This window comes from Oryctolagus cuniculus, chromosome 18 (genome assembly GCF_964237555.1).
Source record: "Oryctolagus cuniculus chromosome 18, mOryCun1.1, whole genome shotgun sequence".
Taxonomy (NCBI): domain Eukaryota; kingdom Metazoa; phylum Chordata; class Mammalia; order Lagomorpha; family Leporidae; genus Oryctolagus; species Oryctolagus cuniculus.
The window spans coordinates 68,104,993-68,120,433 of record NC_091449.1 but is presented as its reverse complement, the minus strand read 5'-3'; the positions used below and the strand labels follow the sequence as shown (position 1 = coordinate 68,120,433).

Genomic DNA, 15,441 nt, shown 5'->3' with positions numbered 1-15,441 from the left:
CTGGCCTCTGGCACAGTGACCCGCAGTGCCGCCAGCCTGGAGAGGGCACCTCTGGCGGTCATGTAGCGGACACCCCAGCCTTCCCCGTGCCGGAGGTCCGTCCATTCAGCAGGCCTAAGGTGGGGAACGTGTCCATGGTCCTGGTCCTCTGGTGCTGGGCCTCTGGTGGGTGGCGTGCTGGTCTTGAGTGCTGTTCCCTGACCTGGACACAGTGAGCTGCGCCTTTGAAGAAGGGAGACTCGCGTTCAGTGCCTCTTGGATCCGGAGCGGTTAAAACAGCGTGGGTGTTGCTTTTGCAATTTACTGATGCCTCCGCGTGCGAGCGTTACCTCGCTTGTCTGGCAGTGCTCAGCCCACGTGTCTGAGCGCGGAGGAGAGTGCAGTGGGACTGCGGACGTCAGGGCCAGGCCGAGGGGCGCTGCTCTAAGGGACTCGGTTACTGGCGTGCTGACGTAATGGCCGCTCCTGAGAGAGAACTGCTGGTGCATTCTCCTCTTTAATTTTAAAAGCAGATCTTTGAGACGAGGTAAGGAAATTGTAAAGGCAAAACTAAGATGGACTTCTGTTTCTGGTGATGACTCCGTGGCTCAGATCGCTGGAGAAGCACAGGAGTTCTGACCCCACGCGGTGCATTCGCTTTTTAAGTCATTTTCATTTCATTTGAAAGGCAGAGGACAGGGAGGGAGGGAGGGAGAGAGCGCGAGTGAGTGAGCACGCACTTCCGTCTGCTGGTTCGCCCCCCAAATGCCCACAACAGCCAGGGCAGTCCCGGTCGAAGCCGGGACTTGGAACGCAGTCCTGGTCTCGTGTGAGTGACAGGCACCGAGTACGTACTTTGCGCATCGTGCCTCTCAGGAGTCCACCTGCAGGAAGCCGGATGGGAAGCTAGCAGCCAGGACTTGAGCCGGGCTCTCCAGTGGGGGCGTGGCGTCCTGAGTGTGGCTGCGCTGTTCAGATCCTGCCTCTGCACGTGGTTCTTAGCGTTTTCCACTCCTTCGCAGGATCAGTTTCCCACGTGAAGGACTGGGATTGAGAGGGGCCAGGGTGGGGAAGGCAGGGGAGGCGGAGCGCCGCCATCGGGGACCCGCACCTCTTGTGGTTTAGAGAGGCTTCCCTCCTGTGGGCTGCTTGTTCCTAACATATGGGACACATATGTTTTTCCACCTGCCACGCCACAGCGCTAGCCCCGAAAGTGCTTCTTTTGAGCGTGGCGTTTGGGGCTGGTGCTGTGACGTAGCAGGTGAAGCCACCGCCTGCAGAGCCTCTGGAGCTGGCACTGGGCAGCCTGCGGGTCTTGTGCACATGCCAGCCCGGGGTCCTGGGAGAGCCGTGGGACCCCACCTGGCTGCTCGCCTGTGGGGGTGCCCGGCACTACACTGGTGGATTTGTGCCGCGTGCAGGCCTCTGACAGTGGGACCTGCTGGTTTGTCAGATTCCTTGTTTGGAGGTCAGCACTGGCAGAGCCTGGTGGAGTTTCAGATACACGTGGGCTTTTCCCCGTGGTTTTATTTCTTTAGAGGGGAGTGGAATCTTCTTGAAGAGAGATTTTCCATTCCAGTTACAGAGACGGTGGTGCCTTGCCTGGCTGCTGCCACACACGTGAAGTGTCTGCTCCATGCCTTCCTCAGCCGGGTGGGATTCTCTGTTGGAGCCACAGGGGTCCTGACTCTGGAGTGGGCAGGGTGGCAGCAGTGAGTGTCCAGCTAGCTGGGTTATTGCCCCCACATGGGAGACATGGGTGTGACTCCCAGCTCCTGGCTTCAGCCGGCACCAGTCCCTCCTGCTGTGGAGATCCGGTGAGGGAGGGGGACATCAGGTAGCGTGCTCCGCTGCTTCCCCGGGTGCATCGCGGGAGCTGGATCGGAAGTGAGGCACCCTGATGTGGGACGCCGTGTAGCAGGCCGGGGCTCACGCCGCTGTCACTGTGCCCTCCCATCCCCAGCACACGCAGTCGTGAAGTCGTAGGTGAGGAAGCTTCGCAGAATAGCAGTTTGCCTCTGCCGACACAGGTGGTGGGTTTCTTCTCGTGCAAGCTCCTGTGCAGGCTTGGGTGTGTGGCTTCTGTTTCCTGGCTCCGGTGGAGAGGGCATGGTGGATGAATTGTCTGCTAGCGCTGGGAAGGCAGCTCGTGCAGATGGCTTCCCCGTGCAGGTGGGCAGCCGGGTGGGCCCCAGCACGATCCTGGGGATTTTCACAGCTCGCACTGTGGGCAGGGGGTCCTGGGATTCCTTGAGCCTCCTTTTAAGCCATGTCACAGTGTTTGAAATTGGGATTTTTGGCGAGCTTGTGTGGCTGTTAAATTTGTGAGTGCATGCAAGACTAACGTATTTCCGTGAACCAAATGCAGCTAGATGGGATTCGAGTGGGCTACCTCTCCCTCGCAGGGCGCACGTGGATCTAGGGCCAAGGTATGACTTGCTGAGAGATCAGAGCAGCGGGGGAGCTGCAACCCCGGCAGGCACCTGCGTGCGCCGAGGCCGCCGAGAAGGCTAGGCCTGGAGGCTGAGTCACTAGAGAAAGGTGCTGGTGGCCTCCGCTGGCTTTCTCTGGACAGCGTGGTGATCAAGCGAGTGGCGCATTGAAAGGGACAGTAGCAGAGTGTGATGTCGCCTTGGAGGGAAGATCGGAAGCACCGGGCTCACTCCGGATTGGAGCAGGGGAAGGACCCTGCGCCCCCTTGGTGACGTGTGCTGACTCCCCGACCGGGGATCTGGGAGCAGGGAGGGGTTTGGAGTGGGTAGGCTCAGCTCCCTTTTCATTCTGAGATTATGTGTGTGGGTGTGCTTTTTAGGGTGCCCACCCTTTGTGGGGTTTTATATCAACCCTGCAAGTGAGTTTTGGGGGAAGTGGTTTAGCATGCCTGCAAATAAATGGCAAGGTAGAACCTGTGTTGCAGAAGTGCGTACTGAGCGTGTGGTTCAGGCTGTGTTCACTGCTGCTGCCTGGAGTCGGGGGTCTCCTAGCCTGCCCCTTGCTTTTCGTTTCGACAGTTGTGATAAACTTCTGAAGTGCGTGCGGATTCTCTGAGCGTGTTGCTGTGTTCCCTGTCTCGGAGGGGTCTCAGAGATCGCCAAGCACGTGTGCAGCACTGAGTCCATGTTTCCTGTGGTGAGAGGCTGGCGTGAGGCCAGGCTGTAGCGTTTCTCATTCTGACCGGTGCCATGGGCTCCATTTGTGCCATGTCTCCGTCATCTCTGGCGTCTTTGTTTTAGGTGCTCTGATAACATATGGTGGGAACTCACTGTGGTTTAAAAAGTCTTTAACTTATTTTTATTTTATTTGAAAGAGTATCACAAAAAGGAGGGGGAGAGAGTGCTCACTCCCCAGACACCAGCAGCTGGGGCTGGCCAGGCGAGGGGAGCTCATTCTAGATCTTCCATGGGGGTGGCAGGGACCCACATACCTGCTGCCTCCCAGGGTGCACACCAGCAGGATGCTGGGTCGGCAGAGGAAGGGCCGGGCATCGCACCCAGCGCCCTGCCTGGAGAGGAGGGGCTGCAGGTGGTGTCTTGACCCCCGTGCAACCGCCTCCCTCCCCATCGTGGTTCCAGTTTGTACATCCCTGAGAGGGGCTGTTGAACATATTTTCATATTTTTATCCATTTTGTTTTTTTTCCACTCTCTGGTATCTGACTTTCTGTTCAAAGCTTTTGTCTGTATTTTCATTGAATTGTCTGTATTACTGGTGAGGTAGGAGTCTTTGTACATTCTGGGTACGAGTCTTTGTCAGTTGTGTGTGAAACTGTTTTCTCCCCATCTCTGACTTTTTACTTTTTTTGACTTTTTGACTTTCTTACTTTTTTTATTTATTTTTAGATTTATTTATTTGAAAGAGTTACATGGGGCTGGCGCTGTGGCTCACTTGGTTAATCCTCAGCTGCGGTGCCGGCATCCCATATGGGCACCAGGTTCTAGTCCCGGTCGCTCCTCTTCCAGTCCAGCTCTCTACTGTGGCCCGGGAAGGCAGTGGGGGATGGCCCAAGTGCTTGGGCCCTGCACCCCATGGGAGACCAGGAGGAAGCACCCGGCTCCTGGCTTCGGATCGGCGCAGCACCAGCTGTGGGGGCCATTTGGGGAGTGAACCATCGGAAAGAAGACCTACCTTTCTGTCTCTCTCACTTTCTGTAATTCTACCTGCCAAAAAAAAAAAAAAAAAAAAAAAAGAGTTACACAAAGAGAAGGAGAAGCAGAGAGAGAGAAGTCTTCCATCCACTGGTTCACTCTCCAGTTGGCTGCAGCGGCTGGAACTGCGCCAATCCGAAGCCAGGAGCTTCTTCCAGGTCTCCCACGCAGATGCAGGGGCCAATAGCAGAGAGCTGAATCTGAAGTGGAGCAGCCTAGATCCAAACCAGCGCCCAGATGGGAAGCCGGCACTGCAGGCAGCGGCTTTACCTGCTGCGCCACAGCGCTGCCCCATCCTGTCTTACTTGTGAGTGGTGTTTCGAGATTTCCTATGTTGATGGGTTCTGGTTTGTCTTGTGCTTGCTAAGAGAATCCTTAGCTCTGGGAGTATAGAAACTTTATCTTGTTTTCTTCTAGAAGTTTTAAAGTAGCTATACTCTTTTAACAGAATGGCTTTGTAAGTGCTTGTAAAACAGAAATCAGCATGAAAATTCTTTTTGAGAAGTGACTGGAAAGTGGGCGTGTTAGCCTGATGGTGAAGGCACAGGCGCCCAGACCAAGTGCCTGGCTGGTCCTGACTCCGGCTCCTCCGTGCCACTTCCTGCTGGTGCAGACCTTGGGAGCCAGCGGTGAGGGCTCAGCTGATTGGGGTCTTAGCGTTCACCTGTGAGACCTGGACGAGGTCTCGGCTCCTGGCTCCTGTCCCGGCTACTGGGGGCATTAAGGAAGTGAACAAATGGACTGGAGCTCACTTTGTCGGTCTCTGTCTCTGACTGTCCAATAAATAAAAAGATGTTATGGGGGCTGACGCTGTGGTGCAGCGGGTTAAAGCCCAGGCCTGTAGTACCAGCATCCCATGTGGGCACCCGGTCAAGTCCCAGCTGTTCCACTTCTGATCTAGCTCCCTGCCAATGCACCTGGGAAAAGCAGCGGAGGATGGCCTAAGTCCTTGGGCCCCTGCATCCACGTGGGAGACCTTGAAGAAGCTTCTGGCTTTGGCCTGGCCCAGCCCTGGTCGTTGTAGCCACTGGGGGAATGAACCAGCAGATGGAAGACCCCTTCTCTTTGTCTCTACCTCTCTCTCTGTAACTCTGCCTTTCAATAAATAAATCTTTATTTAAAAAAAAGATTTTACAACAGTTAAAAAAGTAAAAACGACGAGAGATTCAACACCTTTTTAATCTTTTCCCTTCCTTTTAGAGCCCCAGGGGGTCCATCGGGTCGGAGCGGACATCGGATGGTTGCCTGGAAGAGGCACCTGATCCTTTTCGGTGGCTTCCATGAGAGTGCAAGGTTGGTGTGATCAGGAAAATGTTTCTCTGCTGGGGCAGAGCGGGGTGGACTTCCTGGGGGAGGATGTGTGCGTGCCCAGGAGGGTGATGCCCGCCCCGCCCGAGGCCGGCTTCCTGCGGGGCAGCCTGGCAGCCACCCAGGCCCTGGACTTGGGCTGTGCACTTGGGAGGGCCTCGCGGCTCTGCTTTCTCCTTGACGTTCTCAATCGTAGCTGAACAAGGGTCCTGTCTGAGGTGGGACTCAGGCCCTGAGCTGGGGTCAGGCTCATTGAAACTGATTGCCCAGCTCGGGCTCAGTGGGCCTGGAGGTGGCCTAGACTCTGCACTTCCCTAAGTTCCCTGGTGACGCCGGTGCTGCTCGCCGGGGAGCCTCCTGTGGACCCCCGTGAAGACCTTGCTGGGGAGAGCAGTGACTGCCCACGTCCCAAACGTGTCCAAGAGGTGGCTGTCGTTCAGGGCCCCACCTGCCCCCTTGTTTGTTTCTGGTGAAACATCGCAGAAGTTCATTTCTCCTTGGGGTGGCACCACACACACACTTTCACATTGTGAATCCACCTGCACAGGCTTTTTTCTGGTAACTCTTGGTCCACAAAAATGCATTCAGGCGGTGCTGGGGTGTGAATGAGGAGGGCGGTGCTGGGGTGAGGAGGGCGGTGCTGGGGTGAATGAGGAGGGCGGTGCTGGGGTGAATGAGGAGGGCGGTGCTGGGGTGAATGAGGAGGGCGGTGCTGGGGTGAGGAGGGCGGTGCTGGGGGTTGAGTGAGGAGGGCGGTGCTGGGGTGAATGAGGAGGGCGGTGCTGGGGTGAGGAGGGTGGTCCTGGGGTGAGGAGGGCGGTGCTGGGGGTGAATGAGGAGGGTGGTCCTGGGGTGAGGAGGGTGGTGCTGGGGTGAGGGAGGAGGGCGGTGCTGGGGTGAGGAGGGTGGTCCTGGGGGTGAATGAGGAGGGTGGTCCTGGGGTGAATGAGGAGGGCAGTGCTGGGGTGAATGAGGAGGGCGGTGCTGGGGTGAGGAGGGCGGTGCTGGGGTGAGGAGGGCGGTGCTGGGGGTGAATGAGGAGGGCGGTGCTGGGGTGAGGAGGGCTGAGATAGAGGGCCAGTTTGGGTGCATTTCAGACTTCGGCTTTTCGTCATGGGATCTGAGTTCACACTTTGTTTTTTAAAGATTTATTTATTTGGAAGGCAGAGTGACAGAGGGGCAGGGTGAGAGAGGGAGATCTGTCACCCTGTGAGTACCTCCCCAGATGCTTGCAACACCCCGTGCTGAAGCCAGGAGCCTAGACTTCCACGCAGAGGTCTCCCACCGTGGGGGTGGGCCTGTTCTTGGCATTAGCAGGGAGCTGGATTGGAAGAGGAGCAGTGGGTCCTCAAACAGCGCGGCAGTACAGGATTCTGGTGTTGAAGGGCGGCTTAACCGCCGTGCCACACCAGGCCCAGGAGATCTGAACTCTGAAGTGCTTCTTGAGGGAGTGACTGAAGAGTGTAATTCACTTTAAATAAGGAACACGTTTATATCCTTGAAGGCTCCCGCCTGGGTGGGCAGTGTCCTGCCGTTGTGTGTTGTTGGGTAGTGTAGCAAGTGTTTCTGCACTTTGCCAAGACCAGGCTGCAGTGGCGCGGACGACCGTCTCAGGTTGAAGGTGAGGAGCAGCAGAGCCGTCCCGACACCGCTGGTCGGCCGTGGTCGGCCGTGGTCGGCCATGGTCGGCCTTGTCGGCCGTGGTTGGCCGGGGTCCTTTCTCTGCTCTCCGTCGGTGTGCCTCTTTCTGCCACCAGGTGCTTGGTTGAGTGTTGATTTTGGAGGAGTTTGGACTTCTTGAGGACTTGACACGTGAGAAAGAGACAGGCATTATGTGCTGACAGATGACAAGGGGACAGGCGTGTGGCGTGAGGAGCAGCTGTCAGGACGCAGGCACAGTGCGTCAGTGCACTCACTCGGGCCTGTGGTACGGTGGGCACTCCAGGCTTTGCAACTGTAGGTCAAAGCTGCAGTGGTTTAAACTTCCAGCTGTCTTAGGATCAGTGTTTCTCTTTTTAAAAAGATTTATTCATTTATTTGAAAGGCCAGGGTTACAGAGAGGCAGAGGCAGACAGAGGTCTTCTGTCTGCTGATTCACTCCTCAAGTGGCCGCAGCGGCTGGAGCTGGACCGATCTGAGCCAGGAGCTTCTTCTGGGTCTCCCATGTGGGTGCAGGGACCTAAGGACTTGGGCCATCTCCGACTGCTTTCCCAGGCCATAGCAGAGAGCTGGATCGGAAGAGAAGCAGCCGGGACACAAGCCAGTGCCCGTATGGGAGCAAACCCACACAGTGCCCACAGCCACGCAGAGCAGCCACAAGGCTGGCCTACTCTCTGCTAAACTCACCCAGTGCCACAGGTTTTTGTTTTTGTTTTTATTTTTATCTGAGAGGTAGAGTTACAGACAGAAGGAGAGACAGAAATGTCTTCCATCCGCTGGTTCACTCCCCTAAGTGCCCACAACGGCTGGAGCTGGGCTGATCCGAAGCCAGGAGCCTGGAGCTTTCCCTGGGTCTCCCACGTCGGTGCAGGGGCCCAAGTGCTTGGGCCATCTTCTGCTGTTTTCCCAGGCCATAGCAGAGAGCTGGGTCGGAAGAGGAGCGGCCAGGACAGGAAGCGGTGCCTGTATGGGATGCCGGCGCTGCAGGCGGAGGATTAACCCACTGCCCAGATCAGTGTTTTGCAAAGCAGCTGTTATCTTAAAATTATTGAGGGAATATTTCAAACAGAAAATACGAAGCTCCTGGAAGACGTGCAGTCACCGTCTGTTAAACACGAGCCTGACCTTTAAATGCCAGCTTTCCCGAGTTGTCCTCAGAGCATTTGCTGTTGATCTACATGCACGACAGGGTTTCTTTACTGAGAATTTGCAGTGTGAAGCTGAGCCCGAGCAGCACGGAACGCAGCGAGGCTTTCAAAGCGGTTTTCCGACAGGCCCTCGGCTGTGGGTGAGCAGTGCGCGTCCTGGAAGAAGTGCGGGGGCACGAGCGGCGCTCTGCGGGCCAGTTGCCTCTCTTCCTTCTGAAAGACTTACTTATCTGAAAGGCAGTTACAGATTGGGAAAGACAGAGAGGAAGAGACACGGAGAACTGGTTCAGTTCCCAGATAGCTGGGCCAGTCCAAAGCCGGAAGCCTAGAACTCCATCCGGGTCTCCCATGTGCGTACAGGGCCCAAACATTTTAGTCATCCTCCACTGCTTTCCCAGGTGCAATAGCAGGGAGCTGGATCAGACGTGGAGCGGGGGCCAGCGCTGTGGCATAGTGAGCTAGGCCTCTGCCTGTGGCGCCGGCATCCCGTATGGGCACCAGTTTGTGTCCTGGCCGTTGCTCTTCCGATCCATCTGTCTTTATGGCCTGGGAAAGCAGTGGAAGATGGCTCCAGTGCTTAGGCCCTGCACCCACATGGGAGACCCGGAGAAGCTCCTGGCTCCTTGCTCTGGACTGGCCCAGATCTGGCTGTTGTGGCTATTTGGGAAATGAACCAGCAGATGGAAGATCTCTGTCCCTCCCTGTCTCTGTAACTCGACGTCTGAAGTAAATAAATGTCTTCATGACACTGGCAAGCCTGTGGCACTGGGTGAGCTCAGCAGAGTGCAGGCCGGCCGTGTGGCTGTTCTGCGTGGCTGTGGGCTCTGTGTGGGTTTGCCCCGAGCCCAGACTTGGGGTGTTTCGGGTGCAGCGTGAACAGAGTGGTCTGTTTCCTTGTCTCGGCGGCAGCCATGTGCTCTGTGCGTCTCCCTGGGACAGCCGAGTCCCGCGGCCCGTGTGCTGGCGCCTTTCTTGAGTGCCCTTAGAGCCCGAGTCCTCTGGCGTGCGTCGCAGAGCACGGCCTTGGGGAGCCTCAGGACGCCGCCCTGGCCTGCTGTGCTGGGGCACACGTGGGCTCTGCTTCGCTCTGGCCCCTTGCCGTCCCTCCAGTCCTGTCCGCGGTCTGGCCTGTTGGCACCCTGTGGGTGTGTTCTGTTGATGCACTGACGTCATGTGCCTCCCTGCTGTCGGCAGTCGCGCCCGGGGAGTCCCAGCGTCGTTCTGCAGGCTGCGGCTCTGTCGGTAGTGAGGACCGCGGGACTGCGGGTTCAGGTCTCGCCCCCGTGAGCGAGCGCGGTTGTTAGTTTGCCAGTGCAGGCTTGCACGTGCTTGCCGCCTTTCATGTGAGTTTAAACAGATAACTTAGAAAAATGATAGAAAGCTTGCCTTTAATTTAAATCAGGTTTACTTTTTAATTTTTTAAGTTATTTAAAAATTCTTTTAAGAGGAAGAGAGAAGCAAGAAGATAAGAGTTCTCCTGTGCGCTGGTTTCTTCCCCAGATTTCCACAGCAGGTGGGCCTGGGCCAGGCTGAAGCCTGGAGCTGGGAGTGCCAGCCGTGTCTCCCAGTGGCCCCCACTCCACAGCAGGTGGGCCTGGGCCAGGCGGAAGCCGGGAGCTGGGAGTGCCAGCCGTGTCTCCCAGTGGCCCCCACTCCACAGCAGGTGGGCCTGGGCCAGGCGGAAGCCGGGAGCTGGGAGTGCCAGCTGTGTCTCCCAGTGGCCCCCACTCCACAGCAGGTGGGCCTGGGCCAGGCTGAAGCTGGGAGTGCCAGCCGTGTCTCCCAGTGGCCCCCACTCCACAGCGGGTGGGCCTGGGCCAGGCTGAAGCTGGGAGTGCCAGCCAGGTCTCCCAGTGGCCCCCACTCCACAGCGGGTGGGCCTGGGCCAGGCGGAAGCCGGGAGCTGGGAGTGCCAGCCGTGTCTCCCAGTGGCCCCCACTCCACAGCAGGTGGGCCTGGGCCAGGCTGAAGCTGGGAGTGCTAGCCGGGTCTCCCAGTGGCCCCCACTCCACAGCGGGTGGGCCTGGGCCAGGCTGAAGCTGGGAGTGCTAGCCGGGTCTCCCAGTGGCCCCCACTCCACAGCGGGTGGGCCTGGGCCAGGCTGAAGCTGGGAGTGCCAGCCGTGTCTCCCAGTGGCCCCCACTCCACAGCAGGTGGGCCTGGGCCAGGCTGAAGCTGGGAGTGCCAGCCGGGTCTCCCAGTGGCCCTCACTCCACAGCGGGTGGGCCTGGGCCAGGCGGAAGCCGGGAGCTGGGAGTGCCAGCCGTGTCTCCCAGTGGCCCCCACTCCACAGCGGGTGGGCCTGGGCCAGGCGGAAGCCGGGAGCTGGGAGTGCCAGCCGTGTCTCCCAGTGGCCCCCACTGTTGCCTCCCTGGGTTGGGTTACAGGAATCCTGGAATCCAGCCACTGTCTCAGGGTGGGGCCATGGCCCCCAGCATCTTAACCACCAGGCTCCCCACTAGCACCGCAGACTTTGTCCTCCTGTCGCTGTGTCTTCCCGTTGTCACCGACCCTGGTGGCTTGTATTCTTTGTCTGACTAGGGACTACATCTACTACAACGACGTGTATGCCTTTAATCTGGACACCTTCACGTGGAGCAAGCTGTGCCCTTCCGGAACTGGGCCCTCGCCCAGGTCAGGCTGCCAGATGTCCGTCACCCCCCAGGGCGGCATTGTCGTCTATGGGGGCTACTCGAAGCAGGTGAGAGCTGGGACGTGGGCCAGGCAGGAGGCTGCCATCTGCAGGTTCAGCAGTCTCGTGGTGTTGGTGGGAAGTGGTGTCCCTGTGTTCTCCTTGCACGTTCTAGGGTGTTACAGAGCACCCCACCTCTGACCCGCGTCCCCTGGAGCCCTGTAGGAGGAGTGGTTCTGCCTTTGGGTGGTCTTTGTTCCTAAGCCAGGGGCGGACTGCTGTGTGGATTCTGCCACCCAGGACCCTGAGCTGAGGGTGGTCATTGCTGGTGGTTTCTCACCACTGAGTGCTCTCCGAGCAGGCAGTGACTACCTCGTAGTTCCCCACGTAGTTCCCCACTGTCGGGGACTGAGCGTGGGCAGTGCTGTGTGTGGTTCCCCACTGTCGGGGACTGAGCGTGGGCAGTGCTGTGTGTGGTTCCCCACTGTCGGGGACTGAGCGTGGGCAGTGACTACCTCGTAGTTCCCCACTGTCGGGGACTGAGCGGGGGCAGTGCTGTGTGTGGTTCCCCACTGTCGGGGACTGAGCGTGGGCAGTGCTGTGTGTGGGTCCTCACTGTCGGGGACTGAGCGTGGGCAGTGCTGTGTGTGGGTCCTCACTGTCGGGGGACCTCAGTGTGGCACAGTCTGAACTTGGGCCTGAACTCAGACGTAGAGGTTGAGGTGTGCGCTGGTGTAAACCCAGCCTCCTGTTGGGTGTTTGCTGGTGGCTGTCACAGACGCACAGTCAGCCCAGGCCGCAGCTCAGGGGCAGTTGCTGTTGTGGTTTTCTGTTGTGTTGGGTTTGCCTGTGAGGGAGTTGATGATGGACGTGGGGTCCAGCGTGTGGTCCATGGAACATGTCGTCTGTGTTTAACACATGTCGTCTGTGGAACACGTCATCTGTGGGACACGTGTGGTCTGGAACACGTCATCTGTGGAATACGTCATCTGGAACACGTGTGGACCGTGGAACATGTCATCTGTGTTTAACATGTCGTCTGGAACACGTGTGGTCTGTGGAACACGTGTGGTCTGTGGAACACGTCGTCTGTGTGGAACACGTGTGGTCTGTGGAACACGTGTGGTCTGTGGAACACGTCTGTGGAACACGTCGTCTGTGTGGAACACGTGTGGTCTGTGGAACACGTGTGGTCTGTGGAACACATCTGTCCTGACTTGTGTGTGATTGCTCCATGGCAGGCTTCGGCAGGCGCCCTTCCTGGGCCGCACCCGGGCCGTGGCCAGCCTCTGCCTGTTGCGTGCACTTTGCTCCAGGCCTCTGCGTGGCTGCAGCTTTGTCTGCCGGTGAACACCGAGGAGCGGCCCCACAGGCCCCATGTGCGTGTGCAAGAGAGAGAAAGGTCTTCCTTCAGTTGGTTCACCCCCCCAAATGGCCGCTACGGCTGGCGCTGCACCGATCTGAAGGCAGGAGCCAGGTGCTTCTCCTGGTCTCCCATGGGGTGCAGGGCCCAAGCACTTGGGCCATCCTCCACTGCACTCCCGGGCCACAGCAGAGAGCTGGCCTGGAAGAGGGGCATCCGGGACAGGATCCGGCGCCCCGACTGGGACTAGGACCCGGTGTGCCGGCGCCGCAGGGGGAGGCACAGAAGGTTGCACAGAAGGTCCCTGAGTGTCCGCTGGCTCCACACCCTGTTCCGTGTGCGCGTTGGCCGTCCTGTGGCAGTGAGCTTCTCCCTGTGGCTCGCATTCATGGTTTTCCGATCTCTGCTGATGTGAGGCACTTGTTGGTCGACGGTGTGTCTTCCTGTCTCTGGCTGTGCTCAGTGGGCTGTGTTTTTGTTCCTGGATTGCAGGGGTCCTTTACGGGGGGTGTGTGTCAGTCTCTCCTCCCAGCTGGCAGCCAGGTTTCAGAGGCCCTTGCCTCCTCCTCCTCCTCCTCCTCCTCCTCCTCCTCCTTTTTTTTTTTTTTTTTTTGGACAGGCAGAGTTATTGACACAGAGAAAGGTCTTCCTTCCGTTGGTTCACCCCCCAAATGGCCGCTACGGCTGGTGCGCTGCGCCGATCTGAAGCCAGGAGCCAGGTGCTTCTCCTGGTCTCCCATGAGGGTGCAGGGCCCAAGGACCTGGGCCATCCTCCACTGCCCTCCCGGGCCACAGCAGAGAGCTGGACTGGAAGAGGGGCAACCGGGACAGAATCCGGCGCCCCGACCGGGACTAGAACCCGGTGTGCCAGCGCCACAGGCGGAGGATTAGCCTAGTGAGCTGCAGCGCCGGCCCCTTGCCTTCTAATGATTGTTCTGCCTGAGGAGACCTTGTACTTGGAGTGATGGAGATTTCTCTCTCCAGGCGTCTGGCTTTAGCTCTGTGGTCAGTAGGCTGCCTCGAGCTCATCTCCATGGGTAGCACAGGGAGGCGCTGAGCTGCCTGGGTCTGCCCTGGAGACGGTAATTTATTCCAGGGCCGCTTGCTGTCACCTTTCCCCGTGGGTGCTCTGGCGACCAGTGTGAAAGGCAGATGAAGTGTTGGTCAGTGTCTGGGTTCTCTGCCCGTCTTCCTGCCGTGCATGGACACTGGCCCCCGTAGTCTCTGATGCGACGTCTTGAGTTGGGCAGGGAAGCCAGCCAGCCTCTCTGTGTCCCGCTGTTCCAGGCTCTTAGCCTTTCTTCGGAATGCTGAGTGTCGGTCTGTCGGTCTCTGCCCCGGGAGTGGTGGTCAGGACAGACAGCACCCTGCAGCCTGCTGGGAGTGGAGGCCAGGGCTGTCTGAGAACTGTGCGTGGCTGTGGGGCCTGGATGTCTACGCTCCCAGTTGTCGAACACTGACCGTCTTCATTTGTTTTGGTTTTCTTTAGTTTCTTGTGGCTGTGTCTTATGCCCGTTTGGTTAGGTTTGTGCCTGTGGATGCAGATGTGAGAGGACTTGATGGGCGTAGCACCTTCCAGTTGGTTGCTGCCAGTGCAAGCACATTTTACCGTGCGTGTGTTCACCGTGTAGGTTGTGGTCTTGTGGCCTTGAGAGCAGTGTGCAGAGACAGCTTCCTTGTGGTTGTGAGCTTTGCTGGCCAGGCCTCGGCACAGCACACAGATGCACAGGGTGGACGTCAGGCCATTCTCCACCTTAGGAGGAGCTGGGCACCGTGCCACGCTCTGTTGATTTATTTAAAAGGCAGAGTGACAGGGGGACATCTTCCATCCACCAGTTCACTCCTCAAATACCCACAGCAGGCAGGGCTGGCCAAGCCACAGCTAGGAGTTGGAACGCACTCTGGGTCTCCCACATGGGTGGCAGGGAGCCAAGTACTCGAATCATCACCTGCACTGGCAAGAAGCTGGGACAGACGTAGAGCAGCACTCGACCCCAAGCCCTCCAGTATGGCAGCCATGCGTTCCAAACTGCGCCCTCAGCCCCACGCCATGGCGCTGCTGCTCCGAGCACAGACGTCCTGCAGGCCCCAAGGTCCGTGCTGGGAATTCATCTTGAACCATGCCGCGTCTGTTGTCTGCCTTTCCCGAGAGGGTCGGCAGTGTGCTGGCTGGTCTTTACCCTGGCTGCTTTCCCCACGGTAGGCGGAGCTTGTGCTGGTGTGACGGCCCTCCTTGGTCCATGGTACTGCCGTCTGGGGCCGCTGGTGTTTTGAGTGAGGGCCTGCCCTGGGGGTGTCTCTGATGCTCCTGGCAGGACTCACTGGGCTCTCCTTGCCTCCCACGAGGGTAGGTGGGGGTCCTGTGTCAGGACAGAGCTGTCAGGTGGCTGGTGCTGATTCCCTGGGTGGGTGGGGTCCTGTGGGGACAGAGCTGTCAGGTGGCTGGTGCTGATTCCCTGGGTAGGTGGGGGTCCTGTGGGGACAGAGCTGTCAGGTACTGGTGCTGATTCCCTGGGTGGGTGGGGTCCTGTGGGGACAGAGCTGTCAGGTGGCTGGTGCTGATTCCCTGGGTGGGCGGGGGTCCTGTGTCAGGACAGAGCTGTCAGGTGGCTGGTGCTGATTCCCTGGGTGGGCGGGGGTCCTGTGTCAGGACAGAGCTGTCAGGTGGCTGGTGCTGATTCCCTGGGTGGGTGGGGGTCCTGTGTCAGGACAGAGCTGTCAGGTGGCTGGTGCTGATTCCCTGGGTGGGTGGGGTCCTGTGGGGACAGAGCTGTCAGGTGGCTGGTGCTGATTCCCTGGGTGGGCGGGGGTCCTGTGTCAGGACAGAGCTGTCAGGTGGCTGGTGCTGATTCCCTGGGTGGGCGGGGGTCCTGTGTCAGGACAGAGCTGTCAGGTGGCTGGTGCTGATTCCCTGGGTGGGTGGGGGTCCTGTGTCAGGACAGAGCTGTCAGGTGGCTGGTGCTGATTCCCTGGGTGGGCGGGGGTCCTGTGGGGACAGAGCTGTCAGGTGGCTGGTGCTGATTCCCTGGGTGCCCCATGGCGTTCACCGTTGCAGCCAGCTGCCTGGAAGGTCTCTATCCAGAGGCGTGTGCTGACTGTGCCGTTTCTTCAGTGGGTTTGGGACTGGCCAGGTTTTTAAGTGAGCTGCCTGGTTCGTCTTGTCGCCAGATTTGTCGGTGGAGAATCGTTGGAGTGTTCGCTTCTGTTTT

General features: G+C 58.6%; 1 protein-coding gene across 3 annotated transcripts in view; it reads left to right on the top strand.

Annotated features, from left to right (window-relative positions):
* The window catches only part of KLHDC4 (kelch domain containing 4), a 41,579-nt gene that overhangs the window by 17,158 nt on the left and 8,980 nt on the right, over window positions 1-15,441 (top strand). For all 3 annotated transcript variants that reach the window (XM_070061890.1, XM_070061889.1, XM_070061891.1), the window contains 2 exons: window positions 5,323-5,415; window positions 10,779-10,938. In XM_070061890.1, coding sequence (XP_069917991.1) covers window positions 5,323-5,415; window positions 10,779-10,938 — 253 coding nt within the window. The remainder of the gene's footprint in view (window positions 1-5,322; window positions 5,416-10,778; window positions 10,939-15,441) is intronic.